Source organism: Scomber scombrus, chromosome 1, assembly GCF_963691925.1.
Source record: "Scomber scombrus chromosome 1, fScoSco1.1, whole genome shotgun sequence".
Taxonomy (NCBI): domain Eukaryota; kingdom Metazoa; phylum Chordata; class Actinopteri; order Scombriformes; family Scombridae; genus Scomber; species Scomber scombrus.
Window position 1 is genome coordinate 20,456,214 of NC_084970.1, and position 20,985 is coordinate 20,477,198.

General features: G+C 40.7%; 1 protein-coding gene across 3 annotated transcripts in view; it reads right to left on the bottom strand.

Moving 5' to 3' along the window:
• Window positions 1–5,811: 5,811 nt before the first annotated feature.
• Window positions 5,812–20,985, bottom strand: part of sbf2 (SET binding factor 2) — a 99,843-nt gene continuing 84,669 nt past the window's right edge. For 2 of the 3 annotated variants that reach the window (XM_062422916.1, XM_062422923.1), the window contains exons 30-42: window positions 20,048–20,122; window positions 18,795–18,973; window positions 17,470–17,646; window positions 16,931–17,032; window positions 13,946–14,131; window positions 12,769–12,895; window positions 11,196–11,323; window positions 9,430–9,654; window positions 9,231–9,338; window positions 8,955–9,145; window positions 7,949–8,036; window positions 7,742–7,873; window positions 5,812–7,207 (exon numbers count right to left, since the gene is read on the bottom strand). In XM_062422916.1, the coding sequence (XP_062278900.1) occupies window positions 7,109–7,207; window positions 7,742–7,873; window positions 7,949–8,036; window positions 8,955–9,145; window positions 9,231–9,338; window positions 9,430–9,654; window positions 11,196–11,323; window positions 12,769–12,895; window positions 13,946–14,131; window positions 16,931–17,032; window positions 17,470–17,646; window positions 18,795–18,973; window positions 20,048–20,122 (1,817 nt within the window). In that variant the 3' untranslated portion in view covers window positions 5,812–7,108. The remainder of the gene's footprint in view (window positions 7,208–7,741; window positions 7,874–7,948; window positions 8,037–8,954; window positions 9,146–9,230; window positions 9,339–9,429; window positions 9,655–11,195; window positions 11,324–12,768; window positions 12,896–13,945; window positions 14,132–16,930; window positions 17,033–17,469; window positions 17,647–18,794; window positions 18,974–20,047; window positions 20,123–20,985) is intronic. The other variant, XM_062422931.1, reaches the window with a different exon arrangement.

A 20,985-nucleotide genomic window follows, 5' to 3' on the forward strand; every position in this document is an offset into this window, starting at 1 on the left:
TGTCAGTAACTTTTAGTGCCACAGCGATCCACGACTTCTTGATACCTGACTTGTGCACAACTAGGTACACAGATGTTAAACTTGTGAAAAAAGCAGCAGTGGTGTCAGATTGGTGCACGTTATCGACAGATGCTCTGAGTTCAGGTACCGAGAGAGGAAAAGTTTGGTATCCCCATTCACCTGCCTGTTGGTATGTGTATGACTTCATTGTTCAAGTTATCGCAAAAACAATATGAGTCACGCACAGCAGTGAGGCCTCATTTTTGCTTTGGCCCATGTCAAAACATATCAGTTTTTGCAACAAAGAAACACTGTTCTCACACGTACACCGCAGTGTAGTCTTCACTACCCTCATGTTTCAGTGAAAAAAGAGACAACATTACAGGAATATTGAAACTGGGTGAAACTATCAGCTGTGGGTACTTGTTTGTCTCGTGTCTGCCAGTCAGTCCACACAATGAAGCTCTTCACTTTCTATTGTAAAAAATCTCAAACCACTTAAATGTGTCCTTCGAGGGAGAGTTAGAGAGAGAGAAAGAGAGAGAGAGAGAAGGAGAGAAAAACAGTTCATCTTGAGTTCAGAGTTGTCAGAACAAGAGATGAGATAAGAACCTGCATGTATACACTGAACTAAGAGTTTCATGTAGATCTCTTCATACTGGTGGTTTACTGATAAGATCAGATATAGAGATGAATTGTCCAATTCTCTGAGCTAATACTGAAATCAGGAATGTGGTTTACAACTGAAAAAGACAATGCAATCCTCATTGCTTCTCCTTTTATGGACTTTTTTGTTTGTTTGTATGATTGGCAATCCTTCAATTGGTGCACAGAGACAAGATTGAAGACAAAAAGATCAGGAAAAAACAGCTAATATTATTGCAGTATTTGTCTTGAGTTGTTAATCCGATGTGCGATAAATAGATTTGCTGTTCACATTTCCTCCATGAGAAGTATTTTTATCCCAGAATCTGAGAAAAAATGTGCTGCCTTTTTTTTACGAACACTATTCTCAGAATATGGGGTTTCTAATCTGCGTGGCTAACTCGCACAAGCCCCCGACATACCAAAAATAAGGATATCTCGAAATGTCTCACCCTCGCCCCATGTGTCCGAAAAGTACCCTAATGCCCATAACCAATCAATAATATTCCTGTCCAACATCTCATCGAAACTGATTTGAAACGGGAACATTTTTTTGGGATTGTCTGCTAGTGAAAAAATGTCTGGCAGATGCCTGTTTTTGGGGGGTTAGGTAACTTCCTACAGTGACCTCACGGCCCCGAGAGTTTCACAGGGTTGAACGCACTCTGGGTTTTGCTGCGGAGGGAAACTGCGGGTCACTTCCACGGGCAAGAGAAGAACATCAGGGCCTCAGATTAAAAAATAAAAAAGTCTAAAAAGCCAAGGAAGCAGACACCATTGCGCACTTAAGAAATTCTCACTTCGTGTGTCCCTTAAAACGATTAATCAAGTGTTTTTCTATTCATGGATGAGCGGGCGGTGTCCGGGTAAGATTATCTGGAGCCCAGTTGATTCATGCATTTGATAATCTCCCAGCAAGACCCCCATGCGCTGCAGGCAGCTGACATCATCCTGATTTCTAGGGTGGGACTCGGTGATGTGTGTCGAGCCGGTGAGATCAGTGTTTTGGAGCAGGTGCCCGCCGAGGGGCCGCAGGGCTCCGTGGTGGATGGGGGGCCCTCAGCAGAGGTGCAGCGGCTCTCACATTGCGCACATTGCAGAGACACCCAGGAAACGGAAATGCTACACAGTCTGCATTCATTGCAACTGCAGGCATACATGGATAATAGGATTTGGAGGACCAATAAAAATAAATCAGAATCATCTGTCACTTGGGTATGTTTGAGGCCCGTGGAAAAGGCCGGTTAGCGTAGTTTTCAGGCTGTTTTCAAGGACAAGAAGCGCATTTTTTCTGCAGCTGTGACTGTACATGAACAGCACGGCATCCAAAAACAACAGATACGTGCAATGTTGAATTTAAAGACTGCTTTTGATTTGTCTCTCTATGTGAGAGCAGCACGCTTCCAGCCAACCAAGACTAATCACACCGAGCTTAGCCAAGTTACACAAGATCACGATTACACAGCGCCGCATTTGAAAGCACTGCTGTTCAAAAGGATAATGGCTGCTTTTATCGATAATCTGACCCAAACCTCGGAGGAAAAAACACTGTAATGTAGCCGAGCTCACGTCATGGTTACATAACAGCAAAAATCTTTCATGTCTTAATGTAATTTTCATACAAGTCATTTTCATGCAACGAAGCTATGTGGAGTCAATAAGTGGCTGCTGTTGGGTGAAAGCGCTGCATTTCGTATTCTGGAGGACGATTCCTGTCATTCCTCACTATCCTGCTGGATAACTTCCGCTGCATCCCTCTCTCCGTGGGCACAGGTCCTAATCTCCGTACCCAAAGCAAGAGGCTAAATATGGAGAGGCCTTCCAGAGGCTATGCCCAGATGTTGGCCCGCTGCAGCTCTGCACCTGCTGCCCCTACAAGCCAGCTGGGAGACAAACAACCACCACTTCCCCCCTCCCCTAAAAAACACCCTCTGCTTTACTTCTGACCTTCCTCTCAGACACAGACCTTCATGGGACTGCAGGAGTCCTGTTCAGCGCCGCCATCCAGGCGCCACTGAGCCTGAGCTGGGGCTCCTGCCCAGTCCCATATTCATTGCTGGCAAGTGAGACACCCATCATCATCCTCTCCAGGCTCCTCCGTTGTTGGCTCTGAGCAAAAAACACAGTTTCAGCGGTGTCAGATTACCTTTCATTGAGAGACAATCTTTAATAAAGAGGACGTGTTCATAAGAGGCCAGAAAAACGTGGCAATTACAAATGGTTTAAGTTTTCTTCCTGCATCCTGTGATATCCTATGACCCAGTGTGTAACACTGAGGATCTATGAGCTCAATGCTAATACTTAAAATACATGCTGATGTTCATCAGATATATAACGTTAACTATGATCAGTATGTTATCTGTTAACATTTGCTAATTATAGCCTAGTGCTTGGCACAATTTATAGCTGGGGTATTTGGTCATAAACCAAATATTTATGTAGGCCTAATGGACTTGTTTCCCCCTGATTACTGCTCAAGATTAAAACTTAAAGCAAAATAACAAATGGACTTTGTGTTTGACTCCATAGAGAGATCTGTAGCTGTGCATGACATTTAAAGGCAACGTGCAAAAAAAAAAAAGTTCCTTGAATGGCCACTTGAGGCAGTCTCTAAACGTGGGTTAACCCCCCACAGACCCTCATGTTCAAATGTGCAACTTTACTGTGGAAATAAACATGTTTACAGCCTGGTGCAAAAAGCTGCTTTTGGTCTCTATAGCTAATTTCCCCTTCATGACAACTGGGGTTTACAGTTTTGCATAATCAAGGGCGTAGCTGCTTTGAGTGACAGTTGGGTCACAGACCAGTGGCTACTATGGCAACAATGTTGGTTAGGTAACGTAACCATGGCGTAAACCCCAGATTCACAGAGTCTAAATGTAGCCTACATTGCTATTTCAGTGTGTTTATGTTAATTGTAGCAATTTGATCTTAATTAAATCTATTTGCGCAAATATTTTATTACGCATTCAAACATTTGACTTCATTTGATCCAAAAGTTTTCACACATACACATATGGTGATAAACAACTACAATACATGTGGCCCTAATTTGAATCCATACACCACAACATCACATGTTACAGAACAAGTCTAGAGAGATATTAAACCAGTCTGGCATCACACAAGAATGTTTGTACAAAATTACATCTCTTGGTAAAACACACCTGTCCAAACAGCTGTACACTTACTGCTTTAATTCCCTGGAATCATGAACATCTGGCAGTCCGTCCAGTATCTGTGAAGATATTTCAGTCTGGACGGAAGAGGTGGATCAAGCCATGCTGCTATTTATTTCATATGTTGCTAAAGCTGTTTACAAAACATAGTTCTACATCACATGTTCACTTGGATTTCCATTATGACATCTCATTGCATTGCTCCTCGTTTTTTCTGATCGCTGCCATGTTCTGTAGCTGTACATTAGCCTGTGCTTAATTATTAGTTTAGTAGAGCTAAAAGAAAGCATAAACACTATTCATACAGATTTTATTTCAACTAACACATTCACTCTATTCATTGTGTATCTTATGTATTCAATGATAGATAGATAGATAGATAGATAGATAGATAGATAGATAGATAGATAGATAGATAGATAGATAGATAGATAGATAGATAGATAGATAGATAGATAGATAGATAGATAGATAGATAGATAGACTTTATTGATCCCAAGCTGGGAAATTACAGTGTAGCAGTAGCATTACACAGACACATAGTGACGATACAGTGACAATAACAACATATAGTATAAGGATTATGGAAAAATGGGTAATCATTTTAATGATATGCATGGGGGCTTACTGTAGATCTGTTGAGAGAACAGTACAGTAACAGGGAAATGTTCATGGTAAAAGTTGTTTTTACCATATTTTCAAGTTTCAGAAAATCAGCCCAAGAAAATGTAATTCATGTGCGCTTCCATCCACAACTGTTTTGGGAATATGATGAGTTTGGTGCGTTGATTAGGTGCTAATTCCCCCATCAGGTGCCATTAATCCATTGAAGAAGAGGGTTTAATGGCACCCAAATATGACAATTTTAATGGATTGGATAAAATAATAGGAACACCATTTAATATAATGCGCTCCAGTATACCACCACCACCCGCTATGTCCTCAGTAATAAACATTAAGTCAAAGTATCACCTTTCTGATAGGTAATCCTTTAAAGTGGTCAGTGAGTGTAGATAGTAACAGGTTGAGTGCCACAGAGTAGGTTAACAAGACACTGGAGGGTAACGAGAGGCATTAAAATAGTTTTTTATTTGTCATTCAGATATACACTATGCAGTGCACATCCAGACGAAACTTTGTAGCAATGGCTCAAAAAAAGTACGGAATATTAAAAAGTGCTGATATAAAAAATAATAAAAGGGGAAATTAAAAAATCAAATAACTGGAAACTGCAGTTGGCTGAAATGTCGCAAATAAAGAAAATGGAGCTCTGATTCAGTGTGTGGGTACTTCTTGTTCATCATTCAGGGATCATGAATGCATTTAAATTTTTAAAGCAATCCATGTGTACTTTTTTCAGGGTTTATTTCAAATAGAGCTGCTGGTGCACATTCATTTGAAGGATTTTTTTTAAAGTTTCCATCAAGCAGACAACTTACTAAGATTTAGTTTAATTTGTCAAAATACAATTCCTGTTGTGGAGGCCAGCCAAGTACCATGCTCAGTTAGAGTTTATTTTACTGTATTTACTTTACTTATGTATTTCCATATTATGCATTATTTTGCAGATTTGTCACACACACATACCAGCAGTTAAAATATGATGCGTCATTATATTTAAAAAGGACAAACAGTTTTGTTGTTTAATAGTAAACTTATATTAAAAGTCTGCACATCACCTCACATTTATGTAGCTTTAACAAAAAATTAACGCAGGCTTGATGTTCCCTGTGGTGATTACACAACTCATACAGATGTAAATGTGACCAATGATTTGATTATAATTGAACACTGAACATTTTGATTTTTCCACTTCAGTAAAAATTTAGGAGGACTTTAACTTGTAACAGTATTTCTACATTGTGGTATTCTTACCTTTACTTCCTGCAGGACAATGATGTGAATACTTCACCATCATTGGCAGCAGTGGAATAAATGAAACCCTGATATTCACTCAGTAAAACAAGACGTCAGTCAAAGGTTGTTTTCAAGTATGTTTGGTTTATTTCCAAAAATTAGTGTCACCACAAAACATGGTACAAAGATACAGTAACAAAAGAAGCCTCTGACGTCTTTGAATAGCTTCATGTTTTCTTGTTTTTTTTCTTCTTAATGAAACTGTATAGGATGCACAAACAGAGAACAGATGAGACCAGAATTTAAGAAAACCACAATGTCCTACATGATATATTCATTAACTTCTTTAAAAGCCCTTAAAAGACACAGAGCCTGCCTGGACAACAAAAACGTCTCCATTTAATTTTCATTACATTGGTTCATTACAAACAGGGAACAGGCCACTCAGGTATTTGCACCATTAACAACACATACAAATAAAAAAAAAAGACTGGTTGGTCACATTAGAATTAAGGTTAGAAAAGTATACTTATGTTGAGCACATACAGTATATAAAATGAAATGTCACACAAGTATTTACAGAAAAACATGAAGAAACCACACTTTAACAGTTACACTTTTAATAAAAAATAATAATTTACATTATATGTGACAAATGTGTTATGCAGAAGTCAAACAACAATCAGCAAAATAGAGAAAACATCACATATTTAAATAGAAAAATGTCAGGTAACTCTTTTGAATTCACTGTGCAAACTTTTTTTTTTCTTTAATGTCTTGAGGAACTGTCATATGTACATTGTAAGGTAATGCCTTTAGCCTCGCTGTCTGCATCTGTTAGAAAATCTATATTTGATAAGGAGTGCATACTTTAGAGCTAAGTGCAAACAAATAGCTTTTTCATGTTGTGCATTAAAATCTCTGAGTTTTTGGCGGTTCATACGTTTCTTTTAAGCAGCAGTAACCTCTCCTCGTAGTAAAATAGAAATTCTTTTAAAGGCTCTCCTCTATATTTTAAATTCTAAACTTGAACCCACAGTTTGAATGGCCAGTGATATTGCTTTGATCTATTTACAGCTTAAGTAGGATAACATTTCCTTGGTAGTGCAGTGCCCTAAAACATCAGCTTATCTTCACTTTATCCCTGTCGGAGGCACAGAGGAGGGAGCTGACAGCAGAGACGGACGTGTTCGGCCGACTCCGACTGAAGCTGACCTGCAGAGTGACGACAGCCTGACAGTAACAGGCGGAGAAGTGGATCCAATGATGGATGGACAGTATTCATCCTCCACTACCAGGCACTTTGTTAACTGTGGTCCATGAAGTTAAAGACATCTATAAACTGAGCTGAGTGATCGCCGCGTCTCTGCTCTCAACCACCTGACGCCACCTCTAATGTTCGTGATACGATGTGATGACCTCGGCGCTCAGGCATCAGAGATGCAGTTCTGGATCTTGTCCATCCACAGCTGGGCACTGGGAGCGTCTGAAGCGCAGAAGTTGTAGACTCGCTTGCTGGTCTTCAGCTAGAAGAAGATACGAAATGTGAACCAGGGCGACAGAAAAAATTTGGATGATCAAATAAAACAGCGGATCATTTTCAGGGATGCAAACACATTATGGGTGAAAAAAGGTGACAAAAATGTGAACAAGAAAATTCAGGGATATCAGGTCAGTTCAGGGCACTTAAAAAATAATCAAGGACGGGCAGATTGTATTAAAGTGCATTTCATTCCCTTTACATTGGTGTTTATCAAACAAAACACAAAAAAAACGGGAAAGCAGCTTATATTTCATTTTATATGAGAGAGAGAGAGAGAGAGAGAGAGAGAGAGAGAGAGAGAGAGAGAGAGAGAGAGAGAGAGAGAGAGAGAGAGAGAGAGAGAGAGAGAGAGAGAGAGAGAGAGAGAGAGAGAGAGAGAGAGAGAGAAAGAGAGAGAGAAACTGAATCAGACAATCGGGTCTATTAGCATTGGAACAGATGGTGATGTAACAGCTACGATGCAACCAGAACACATCACAGCAACATCCGGTGGACATCTGGATTAAAATGTACTCACGTCAAAGAAAGCCTTTTCACTGATGTGTTTGGGAGCTCCTATAGTGGGTGCAGCGATCATCACGGACTCCACCTCTGCCAGATCGATGTGGCCTCTGCAGTTGGTGTCCTCGCCGGTGTCGTAGTACCTCAGCTGTGAAGACACAGACGTTAACTTTTAGCCTGACGATTTAGTGCTGCTTAAATAAACCTGATGCTGTGTGCTCACCTGGTGTTTTGTGATGTCCAAAACAAACCAACGAGGCTTCCAGCCTTTCAGCAGTGCTCCACGTTTATACAAGATCCCCTCATAAGACCTGCGGATTGACACAAAGTCTGAATGTAACATCTCTGAAACTTCACTAATGACTAATGTGTGAAAGTCAGCTGGATCAATATTTATAAATCAGTGGAGCAAATTCCAGCTTTAGTTGCACAGAAGGCAGAGACACACAGAACAACACAAAGCCTGACTGATGTTTCCCCATATGTACAAGATGAACTCCGGCACCCTTTGTACATTGTGTTCCCGTTGTGTAAAGAGGCCCAACAGTGGGTGGCTGAATTACTCTGAAACAGAAAGCTTCTCATGTTCTTTTAAGGGTCTCTTCTAGAGATCCCTGCTGTCATATTTCAAAGTTCTTAGAGCAATTTAAATGATTGAAAACCAGCCTTGACCTGTCAATAAGCTTCAACAAAGACTAGTTTTTACTTTTTATGTCCACAGAGACAGTAATACAATAAAAAAACAAAGCTATCTGTAGGAATAATGAGTGAAAGTGTGAAGCTTGCAAACATCTGACATGCAAATATCTGATCTGGTATTTGACAGAACAGTCAAGTCATTTTAAGGGCTGCAAGCTTGGAAATAATCTGTTTCAACTTGTATCCATCAAAGGATTATTTGAACTGTGAAAGTTGAAGATCACATATAAAAGAACAAACTTTTTTTTTTTACACAAATTACATTTTAATGACTGTTTGTCCAATTCAGAGGAGAAAATATCCAGATATTAAAGCCAAGGGACTGTACTTTAACCTCTTAGTAATTGTAAAATCACACACCCAGAGTTTAACAGAGTACAGACAATCCTCACAAACATGACACACAGCATACCATGGTGCTGAGTCATCTTCCAAAACTGAACTGGACTGGACTGGCCCCTCGGCAGCAGTTGTAAGTGAATCAAATGTGGACTTTATTTTTTCCGGGGCTCGAGAAGTTCACGACCCACCTGTTCTCCTCGCTCTTGGGGGTGAACTGGTTGTAAAGTGTTGCAGCTCGGCGGTTGATCCCGTTGGCTGTGGCAGTGCTGCGGTCCTCGCCCAGCGCGCTGTCTGGCAGGTGCAGCATGGAGCGCCGCTGGAAGGCTTGCAGGCTGGACGTGGGAATGAGGCCTGAGATGGACACCGACTGCTTACGGAGCTGCAAAAACACACAATATAACAATTATGACACTCAAAAGAATAGTTTTATGTAATTTAATTGTTGGGATGTGAAGCACACCCACATTTCCTTCTTGCTTGAGGTCTTCCTGGATGCTGATTCGGACTCTCTCTAGAGTGGTCTGCCATCTCTCGGTACTCTGGTTCAGCTCACCATCCAGCTTCTCGATGTCCTACAGCACCAAAAACAGACAAATGTGACTGATGAAGTAAGAACCTAACAGAATGAAACTAAAGATCAGAGTTTTAGTAACAGGCTCTTACAGCGAGGAGTTTGGTGATGGCGTGCGGCTGGGCACGGCTCACGCTGCTGTAACACGGCCACACGATCCTCCTCTTGCTGTTGGAGATGGTTTCCGCCTCCTCTGAGCTCTCCAACCTCACAGCCATCATCCTCCAGTCGTAACAAGGCCCGGTCGACAGAGTCTCATCTGTGAAGTAGTCCCATTTATTCAGGCTGGGGATGCTGATGGAAGGCTTCAGGATCACCTATAAGACATAAAAGTATTGTTATCATTTTGTTCAAATACTTTGGAATAAACTCAAATATTAGACAGTCATTTAGTAACAAAGATAATCAAAAAGCCTACAATTTGTAAGGGCTAAAAAGTGTGAAATAATAGTCTGAATGTTGTAATTCTAAAAAGATTAATCAAGAAATAGTTTGACAACGAGCCCCGCTCACTGATTTATACTCTGCTGGGATATGAGAGGAAACATGAAAAGTCATCAACATAAAGAAGCTGATCATTCATCATAAAAAGGCTGAAATAAGTTACAGAGTTTTGTCAGGAAACTGGAACACTACAAGGGTAAAGACAGATCAAACTTGATCTCCAGAGTTTGACACATTTATTCCATTTGAGATGTACAGACAAGGACGAGATGAAGACTTGATGCCCTCTAGGTCATCCTCCAGGTTGGCTAAGGGTCTGCCACAGGGTTGTACAACATTTTGTTCACTCCTTTTGACCACTAAGGCCCAGGTAGTTGGGTTGCGACTTGCAGAGTCTGAGGCAGCTCCATTTCATGGATCCTGTTTGGCTAAACTCCAACTGGATTTGTCACTGAAGGAGATAATTGATCAAGCCTTCAACTTTCTAGAGACCCTGTCTGATACTGGAAGGCTCTGTGACTGGAAACTGTGGTGATGCAACTCCACACCGCTAAATAGGCAGAGAGAGAAATCGCAGCTGCTGTGCAGTCTTAATCAAAGGTCAAAAAATCAGTTGAAATGTTTAGTGAAATATGAGCTAACGTTAGTCATTTTACTTAAAACGATAAACGATAAAATAATTAAGAATTCAGAGTCAAAACAAACCAGGGAAGACGGAGACAGAACAACAACCAGTATTTTTAACTGAGGGACAATTTCATAAACTATCAAAGAAAAAGAAAATAATGAAAAACCTCACAGACGAAAGCCAGAGTCATGCATCTTGAACTAAGATGCTTTTATCACAAATGACTGACCATGAACAGATGGAATCCTTCAGTATGAACAAAGATGACCGTTGACAACAGGTTGGCTTTACAGACACTCAAAAGGAGAAGTTCCTTACACATCATTTTTTTATTTCAAAGAAACTACAAAAAAAAAACCTGGTGTCGACTCAATGAAAATGAGAGGATATCATTTTGTCAAGCTACACAGTACGCGCACAGCTGGTCGAGTGGTTAGGAGCGCATCCCACATACGCAGCGGACCCCGGTTCGAATATCGGCCAGAGGACCTTTGCTGCATGTCACACCCCACTCTCTCCCGTGATTTCCTGTCTCTCTACTGCTAATAAAGGTGTCTATGCCAGAAAAAAATAAAAACTATACAGTAAATTCATTGACATAAAACAAAGAGATTAACTGGTGAATTTGTATGTCGGGTGGTACGACTGTGTCAGGATGGACATGACTTTGGTGAGGACAACACAGCAACTGAATGTATTAGAAATGAGCAGAACAAGAAAAGGAGAGACTAAAATACTTTTGTTTGATTTTTGTTTAAAAAAAGAAAAACAGACAGAAAGACTTACCTCGATCTCTGACGGGCTGTACAGATAGTTGAAGAAGATGGGACTCCTCCTGTGCATCCTGTTGATGCACTCCCAGATGCAGATTCCTCTTCGTGCCTGCTTATCACCTTTATCCTCAAACAACAAGCCTGCAAAAAAAAACACAGAGGAGAACTGTTCAGCACACGGACCGATTCATCCCTCAGATCGTTTTAGCTGACTGTGTTCAAAAGCCTGTAATTCAACAGAGCGGTTCATGTTTTAAACTACATTGGAGTTCATCATCTGAAGTGTTAAGTGGATGCTAACTGTGTGAAAGAATACAAATACATTAATTGGATATGCGCAGATAATGAAAATGATTGACATTTTTGCAGCAACATTTGCCCCGGTCCCTTCCCCTCCAAACCTCGTCCCACAGCATGCACTGCCTCCTTTAATAAAAAAAGATATATGGCCGAATGAGCTGTTGTGGCCTGTTTTTCATCAATGGCTTTTTAATTTCCCATCATGAGCACTCCAAACCAAATTTATTTTTATTGTCATGAACACAACTTCCAGTTTTCAAAGAACATCATGCTTTATGTCCCAATACAATCCTAATTTTCATCACTGCTCATTTCCACCTGGTGACACAACCTCAATTTACACTCAGTTTAGACTTTTGACTTTTCTTTTTGAAAGTGGGATCCAAAAACCAAATCTTGTTGGCAGCTAAACAACTACAAATTTATGTGGAGAGTAAATTTTAGTAGAAAACTATTTTATGCAGAAAATGAGGCTGACTTGACAATTTCTAACAACTTCCAGTAATAAAAAAAACAGACCGATGTATGAATCTGTTCAACACAATCAAAATCCATATCAACTGCATGACCAAATGTGAAGAAGATAACAACAACAACAACAACAATAATAATAATAATGATTTAGCATTCTTACATCCATTTTTCATCCTATAAATGCAATTTAATCAACAGTTTAATAATATATAACAAAGATTTGAAAATTACAAGGGGACTCAAAAATTCCTGGAATTGTTAAAAAAAAACCCTCATTATAAATCTTTCAGTTGTATGTTTCTAATTCCCAATTGATTTATTCATTTACTTCTCCTTCAAAGTGTTAAAAGTACTCTCCATGAGATGTGATACTTTTGTCATTTCCTTTCAGTCACAGCATACGCTGCCTGACAACTGCCATCTTCTCCTGCACTACTGATGGTTTTTTTTGGGTCTCCTCTCATGTTTTTGAAAGATTCAGTGTAGTTGCACATTTCAAATGTATTTATAGTCCTGTGTTACTGTGTTGCAGGCAGGAACAGTGCTGGTGTCTATTACTGTGTGGGTGAAGTCATCCTCATTTCTGGGTCATTTTGGGCGGGCGGGGAGAGCTGTGTCACTTGTCAATGTCCACCAAACAATAGTCAAACCATGATAGTGTGTTAATATATAAAGGTAAACTTTAAACGTTAAGTGTGATCGGTTTTACGAAAGACACATACAGCCACTAGTAAGACAGCCCTTCCTTAAAATAAAAAAAAGATGTTATTAAAAAACAATCCCAGTTGGATTAGACTGTACGGGACACTAACCATGTTCCAAGCGCTCATAGTCGGAATCCAACAGGAAGTTCTTGAAGCGGTTAGAGATGTGATGATAGGCCAGGAACTTCAGATAATACTGATTAAACTCAAACTCCAGAGGATGTTGCGCCAAAATCTGCAAGACATGAAGAGATGCATAAAGATAGTCAGACAGAGAGAGGAGAAGAGGAGAGACAGTGAGAGAAAGTCAGTATGTGTGACAGCTGGATTGTGTCCTCGTGTTGTGACTTCACGTCTCTCCAGAGCAAAGACGACCAATTAGGAACAGAAAAGAATGTCTCCTGTCCTTCTGGGGGCAAAGGTTAGTGATATCATCAGACACAATCCAGACCGAGCTGGGAGGACTGTAGCTCCATTGTTCCCATCCAGCAATGTGAGGTGGCCAGTGAGAGAGAAGTGTTGAATATTTGAGGCCACCTGGGTCTATTGGCAAAAACAACAGCTGTTTTGGAGATGAGGCACTTCTATTTTCAGCTCTTGTCCGAACCCCCCCTCCCCTGTTTATAGCCTTCCAGGCCCCCAGAACCCCCGCCAAACTGTCATAGCTGCCAAGACTACAGTTTCAAAAGACAAATGCTGAAACTATGTGTTGATGTAAGTGTATGGGAGTGGGTCTGTAAGACCCCAGAGACACAAAAAAACCAACAACATTCTCTAAAGTTAGCATTTTACAGCGGACACAGCTCTCTGGCCCTCGGCTGGGCGAGCTTCATTCTTAACCCCTCCCACCCCTCCGGAAAACCTGAAACCCTGAAGCACACCCAAACCCTTCTTAGGGACTCTCAATCCCCCTAAGTGCAATTTTCCACATGCTGCTCTGAACACACACTAAAATGTGAAGGGATGCTGAAACACGCGAGCGCACACAGCTCAGCACTGATCACTGGGTTCACAGACCATCTGGGCAACAGCCTCCCTGCACGCTCCCCGGTGCAATACGCTGTCGAAATTACATCTACAGTGTTTGGAATGCAACGTGCAAAACTAAACCAAATGTATAGATAACGACCTTCTTCACCCTCTTGCCTGTACTCTTTTGAGGAATGTGATTAGCTCATTTAGAAAATATGAAAGTAGAGAGGAGTCATATTGCAGCCACAGAGATGCTTGACTGTACAGAGCACCTGAGGTACAGTGGTAAAAAAATGTGGAGTTTATGCTTCACCTGGTGCACGCAGTCCAGGAACTGCAGGAAGATGGGTGTGAAGCCGCTGCCCTGGCTGCTGGGACTCAGGTTGCTCCGCTGGCTGAACTTGTGGCCGAAGGAGAGCCACTCTTTCTCCAGCAGCACCTGAAAGCCCTCCAGAGTCCGGTAGAAAGGATCACTCAGCAGCTGCACTAAAGACACCACCTGCAGACAGAAAGACAGAGGTGAGGAAAATATAAGTCAAACTGTTTATTAAGTAGTTTTTGGGGCATTTTAAGTCTTAAATAAAGACAAACAGACAGTGCATAGATGAAAGGCAATGAGGGAGACACATAAAGGTCCCTGGCTGAACTCTTTGTGGTTCATGGTTGGTGTCTTAACCTCATAGCTTAGAGGACGTCTTCATTTTCTGATGAGGATATAAGCAAAACATTGCTATGAATCTGATATGAATCCTTTGATATGAATCCTCTGAGTTTAAAACATCCTGTGATAAACTGCATTGGTTGATATTAAGTTTTTAAAACAAACAAATAACAAGGATCTGTTTAATTTGATTATTAAAGAATTGTGACCAATATATTTACTGTTCTGGACAGTGAAAAGGAGACAGTGTTCTGAATTAGTGAACTAAGTTTTTGGCATTTCTGTACTGATACTTATCAGCTAACATACAGGGTCAAACCAATATATCTGTTATAAGCCAATACTTGTCAACATATTGGTCAGGCTGTAGTTTTAGTGGGAAAATATTTTATCAACAATCGACTGTCACTAATTTAATTTGATAGTTTTCATTACGTTAAATATACAGGGTTTAAAAATCATGATCAGTTTACCACTAACAGAAAGAGGCAGCTGTTTCACTACCACTCCGCAGCAGTTTTTCCACTTCTCATGCATGATTTCAATACAGCGTCTAACATGTTTTTTAAGTGGATGGCATGCTGTTGAATTGCACCCCCTTTAAAGCTGAAGGCCAACACAACACAAACTGATCATCTGCTCTCAATAACATTTATATAAAATTGTAGTTAAATCTTCAGGCACACTTGAGCTCACTCCACAAAACACCAGTTGAGAACCACTTGTCTACACATGCAATATGTTTGGCCCGCCTCCCTGCCCGTGTCTCCTCCAACACAGCTAATGAGCCCTGACACGTGTGGAATGAGCGGGAAAAACAGTTCATGGTGTCCCCATGGGGTTTACAAGAACATCCAGCCCTGAGTGGTAGAGGAAGCCCCCTGTGCCCAGGCACAGAAATAAGCCCCTGAGATTACAAAGAGACTGAGGAGAGGACTCAAAGGAGAAGTGAGGCACGAGATAGGAGACTGGATAGGAGATAGAGGAAGAGGTTTAGACTGAGGATGAGAAGAAGAAACAGAAAACAAGAAAGTTCTACATCCTGTTTGCTGGGTGTCTATGGTCCGTGGTCAGAGGCAGGAGAGCCAGAGCATATGGAGCCCATTTGCCTGTGCAGGCTTGATCAAGACCTGGCGTGATGGAGCTGGTGGCCCGTGGAGAGAGATGCTCCGGGCCTAACACGTGCCTGGCATAAGGGACCCACAAACTCTGCTTTTAAACAGCAGCCCAGGGCTTCACAAACCCCCATAAACACTCAGAAAGAGACACACTTGCAACACAAACGTGCACTTTAAAAAGGTCAACATGGAAAATATGAGCAAAGGCTGCAAACATGCGACAAAATGGTGCAGCAAAACGATACTGACAACTGATCAGGTTAGAACCAGACTTTTTTGTTTACATGCCTTCAAATCAGAACCATAAACTTTAATGATTGAAATCAGTACAAAAACCTTTTCATTTTCCTTTCCTTTTGCATAGTTGGGTCACCGGTGACACAGCTGATTAGAAGATAAGCACTAAAAGCAGGTGTGGCAGATTTATGATTCACACATGCCCCATTTATAAGTGAAGTCTGGTGGATGCTGCAGGCGACTGTGGATAATCTAAAAACTTACTAATTTCTACTTTCAAAATACTGTTTCAATATTTGGGTGGTGGACCTGTGTCGCAGTTCTCTTGACCCAATTGTGATAAGAAGACCAGTAATGCCAGACAATTTGGTCTGCACAGCTGTTGTCAATAAATGAAGAATATTTATGTGATTAACCATCTTGTGTGGCTACATCTGGATCTTTGTTACATTTTTTAAACTCCTATTTATTTGCTTTTTGCAAATAAATAGGAGTTATGTTTGGTTGTGTCTGCGATCCGGCAGTGTGAAAGTTAGAATTGCAAAACCCTATGTATGTTGTTTATTCTTTTTTTAACATAAAAAAACAATAAAAGTGCATTGAACAGATACTCAGTGGTAAACAAGTGCTTCTTGGAACATTTTCTGTCAGTGAACTTATGAATGTGTGGTAACATATGTAATGTAAATAGCTACATGTTTCTATCAACTACATTTACGCAAATATAACCAAGAGGACATGACAGTATAACATGATTAACTGAGTGTTTAAGATGTTATTTGTGTTGGTTTTTTCCCTACTAATCTATAAATGTGTCAGTTTTGATCCATGTGTTCCCTGTGGTGTTTTTATCAGCTGATAAAGAGGAGATGGTGACGTCTAACAAGAGTCCCCATCTGGACATGTACCAGTAATGATGTGGTTACACACATTTAACACTCAAAACTCTTCTTATTCTTTATTTTACTGGTTTTCTGGTGAAGGAGAGGCATGTAATGTTGAGTAGCAGCGTGACATGAACGCTAGCTTCCATCTCTCATCAACATGCCAACTTTCCTACCTCCGCCAAGCGTAAAACTTATTTTGTGATATTTCTGCTGTTTTCCAAATGTTTGGTTTTTCCACTCAGTTTTTTCATATCCAAACTTTAAAATGAGCAAAAAAAGAGATCTTAGGGAACGTCTCTCTGTTCTACACACACTGTACTCGACCACTTCTTCCTGAGTCCACTCCACATCTGTCTGTGTTACTGGATGTTTATTCATAAATGTATTTGTCTCACTTGTGTAGTCATGTCCCAGCCATCCTCCAGGCTGAGGAGAACAGATGAGCCGCTGTCCAGAAGCTCCACCAGGATCAGTGCCAGCTGCAGGATCTTATGAAGCTGTGGGCGATCAACATATGTGCAAGTGAACACACAAACACACACACACAATTAATCCTCTCTGTGCATGCATTACCATGTTTGGTCTACTGGTAAATTACTTGCTGAATCTGCTTGTTGCTTATGTTGGGTTTCCCACAGATAATATTTTTCGATGCTCTACGATATGTTCAATGTAAGGACAAAGGCTGCAGGGGGTCAATCAGATAACCAGCATGATAAAGAGCTCTGTTGCAATCCCATCGTTGCGAATCCACTTCCCTTGGGAAAATGGCTTCAGAGTGGATTTATCCATTATGTGAAACTCGCACACAGAGCTGACTGCTGGGTTGTTTCTCACACAATTTTTAGAAGCCTACTCCGACTCACAGTGGTGCTGTGAATGTTTACTCTTGATAAAATACGAGAACAGTATTGTGTCTATGTTGTATTTTTACCTGCAGGATCCATTCAGAGTCCTCCAAGGCTTTGAGGAAGGAGTCCTCCGCATCAGATGAGGTGGCGCTGGGAGCACAGGCTCTCAGCAGCTTCTTAAAAGAGGCTTTCACCTGCCGTGTCTCTGCAAAGTCCACTGGCACCAGTTCACAGTTCAGAGAGGAGTCCACTCTGAGGCCCTGTCCAAAGAGACACAAAGAGCAGCAGAAATCTAACATGTTCAAATAAAATGACACCTAATGATCAGAAAAATACAGATATGTATAACGTAATTCCATGCAGTCTGGACTACTACTTTAGTTCGGTTTGAGTGTTGACTCAGTTCTGTGGTAGGTTTAGAAATTGGTGGTGTCATTACATTGAAAAGAGTTTTTAAAATGTGGCACTCCTCATTTTCACATATGGAGATGGAAACATTTCAGAATTTCTTTATAGGATCATGAAAAATCCATATATCACAAATCTTAGCATCTGAGGTGGTTTTACATTTTGGTGTTCTATACCTCTACTTAATTTGTTATTTTTTCATATTAGGAAACCTCTTCTTGTATTACTGGTTAGTTACAAGTCTGTTTTTGTTGATGTGTACTTGTTGAAGTGATTAACTCTGCAGATAAATGACAAGATCCTAAAAACATATTCATAGCGCCTCAGTATCCCACTATTACTGTGCATTCGACCACGTCCATCTGAGACAGGTGTCAGAAGACTTTATGTGCCAAGGACAGACACTGTCTAACTGGAACTAGGAAAATCTTTATCTTAAGCCAGATTTTGGGAAACTGAGCGGACCTGAATCACTCCAGAAGAAGTACTCCCACTGCTTTCAGTCTCACTGACTCAGGCTTATTACCACAACAACTGCAAAACTGAGATACAGAGGGCAACAAAAAAATGTTCTTAACGTGAACTTTAACACCAATGGCGTCTTATACGGCTTTCTGACAAATAATCAGTTTTTATTAGAATAAGTATATAAAGGTATTTTCATAACAGTGTTCATTTCTGTGTTGGCCAGAAGCCAGTCTGAGGAGCTGTTATATTGTGGCTGATAATAGATTTTACATGACTGTAGATGTGTTAGATATACAGAACTGTTTGTACAGATTTACTACATGCTCAGACTTATCCTTTATTCTCAAGGAATGTAGTTTTATATCCTTTGAGAGTGTTAATATATTCTTAAACAATTCAATTATTCCTAAATGGACTATTTTATTTAATACATTTTAAGCTTAAACATGATGTGACAAACTTTAAAACTGACCTTAAATGAATAAATATTAACAATCACATAACCAGACAGCAGGTTTCTTTTCTTTCTCACCCTCAGATGGGACTTTTCTCCGAAGACGTAGAGGGCAGCTTGCTGTTTGAGGAGCTGAGCCTGCAGACTGCTGCTACCTGCAGGGGGCGCCAGATCCTTCCCTGCTAGTCTGGCGCCCACGTCTGCTACCGTGGGGTGCTGGCTGAGTCTGCTGCTTGAACGCAGGCTGGCCCACATGCCTGCAAACACACAGATGCAAACAAAAATTGCACACAGACACGGGAGCTTGCCTTTACAAATGCCACTGATGTACACATGCCGTCAAACAAACTAAGATTAAATGATGAACAACACATAACATGCAGACTACGTTTACATGCACAGCAGAACAGGGATTATATAAACACCTCCATTCTTTCAGTCTACCAACAAAGCGCTCGACTCTACTCTGTGAAATCAGGCATTGAGATATTAGAAGCAGAAGTTGTTGGAATTTCCTAGCAAGTCAACAAGCCTAGAAGCCATTTCTTTGAAAACCAACATGCAATATCTTCCAAACAGCAGGAATCACTATTGGGAAGGGCATGGCTTTTCACAGAAAACATTTTACAATGCCACCTATGTCAGCATATGCAACTGAGACATTTACACGAACACCTTTAATCAAATTTCAGACATATCTTGATAACATAACTTGCTTTTATACTGAAATTGAATCAATTTCAAAAGCTGTTGGTAACACTTCTCAGTTACTATGAAACATGAAAATTACCACCTGCCGCTGCACCTGATTAATTCTTTATATCATTATTAATTTTTCAATATGACCGCTGTTTAGATGTGACATGACTCAGAGATAAACAGGCTAGATGAAAAAAAGGACAGTATGTACATTTCACAAGTCTTTGTTGCACTAAATTGAGTAATCTGAGGCACCTCATTTAGTATGAATTATGACTGGTCTGCCATGACAAACAGCTTCTTTTCCTCCTCAGTGTGGACTTGGCTCTTTACTGACCACAGCCCTGCTGAGCCAACACATTAACAATAGAAATGGCCACATAAGAGCCGCCACTTTGGTTTGGTGAAAAACCACAGCTCCCAGAAGAGCAGCCACAAAGTCAGTGAGGATTAGTACAAGGCCTCACAAGGTCTTTGTGAGGGGTTTTCAGCATGGTGGAGTGTGGTACTTGACCTGGTTAGTCTACTGTGTAAGTTAGAGAGGAGAAATTATTAGAGGATGATGAGGCTAGGAGGATGTGTTAGAAGAAAAAAGAGCACTGTAAGAGGAGGGGCAGACAGTTTCACTATACCTTGACTGTGGATTCGCTCCTTACTGGCAGGTTTTTGGTGTGAGTGAGTGAATAGTTTATCTCTGTACTCAAGCACTGGGGAAGGTTGTTGTGTACGGGAGGTAGAGAGGAAGATGAGGGGAAAAAAATCATGTCAACATCATACCGACATTTCAGCCACACACCAAACCCTGCTAACCTTTTCAGTCCACAGAAACAGTCATGCATGTTTAAATGAAAGGTTACAGTTGAGGGTCAAAGATTGGACCACGAAAAGTGACAGAATGAAAATCCTTTTTCATTTTAAATGAATGAGATGATGATTGTCATAGCATGCATAAATATGACTGTCCACTGTTATGATTGGTGGTGCGAAGACAAGGCCAGGTTTGTCAGTTGTTGATGTAATGGTTTGTGCAAGTTAAGCCTCTCTACGTGCATAGTTGGATTATGTGCACTGCATTTTTTATTTGGAAAGGTCAGTTTAAGATGGAAAATTTGATGTCCCCGAGAAGCAGCCACAATAATACACCAATCAGCCACAACATTAAAACCAATGATGGTGAAGTGAATATCACTAATTATCTTGTTGCAATGACACCTGTAATCGGTGGGATATACTATATTAGGCAGCAAGAAGTTGAAGTTGGCATGTTGGAAGCAGGAAAAATGAATGAGTGTAAGGTTCTGAGCGACTTCGACAGGGGCCAAATTGTGATCCCTTGATGGCTGGGTCAGAGTGTCTCTAAAACGGCAGGTCTTGTAGGGTGTTACCAGTATGCAGTGGTCAATACCTACCCAAAGTGGTCAAATGAAGGACAACTGGTGAACCAGGCTAGTCTCTCTGGTGAGATCCCACTAAAGAGCTACTATAGTACAAAATGCTGAAAAAGCTAATGCTGTGATCGTGCTGACCACTGTCCACCGCCAAAAGCGCCTACAATGGGCACATGTGCATC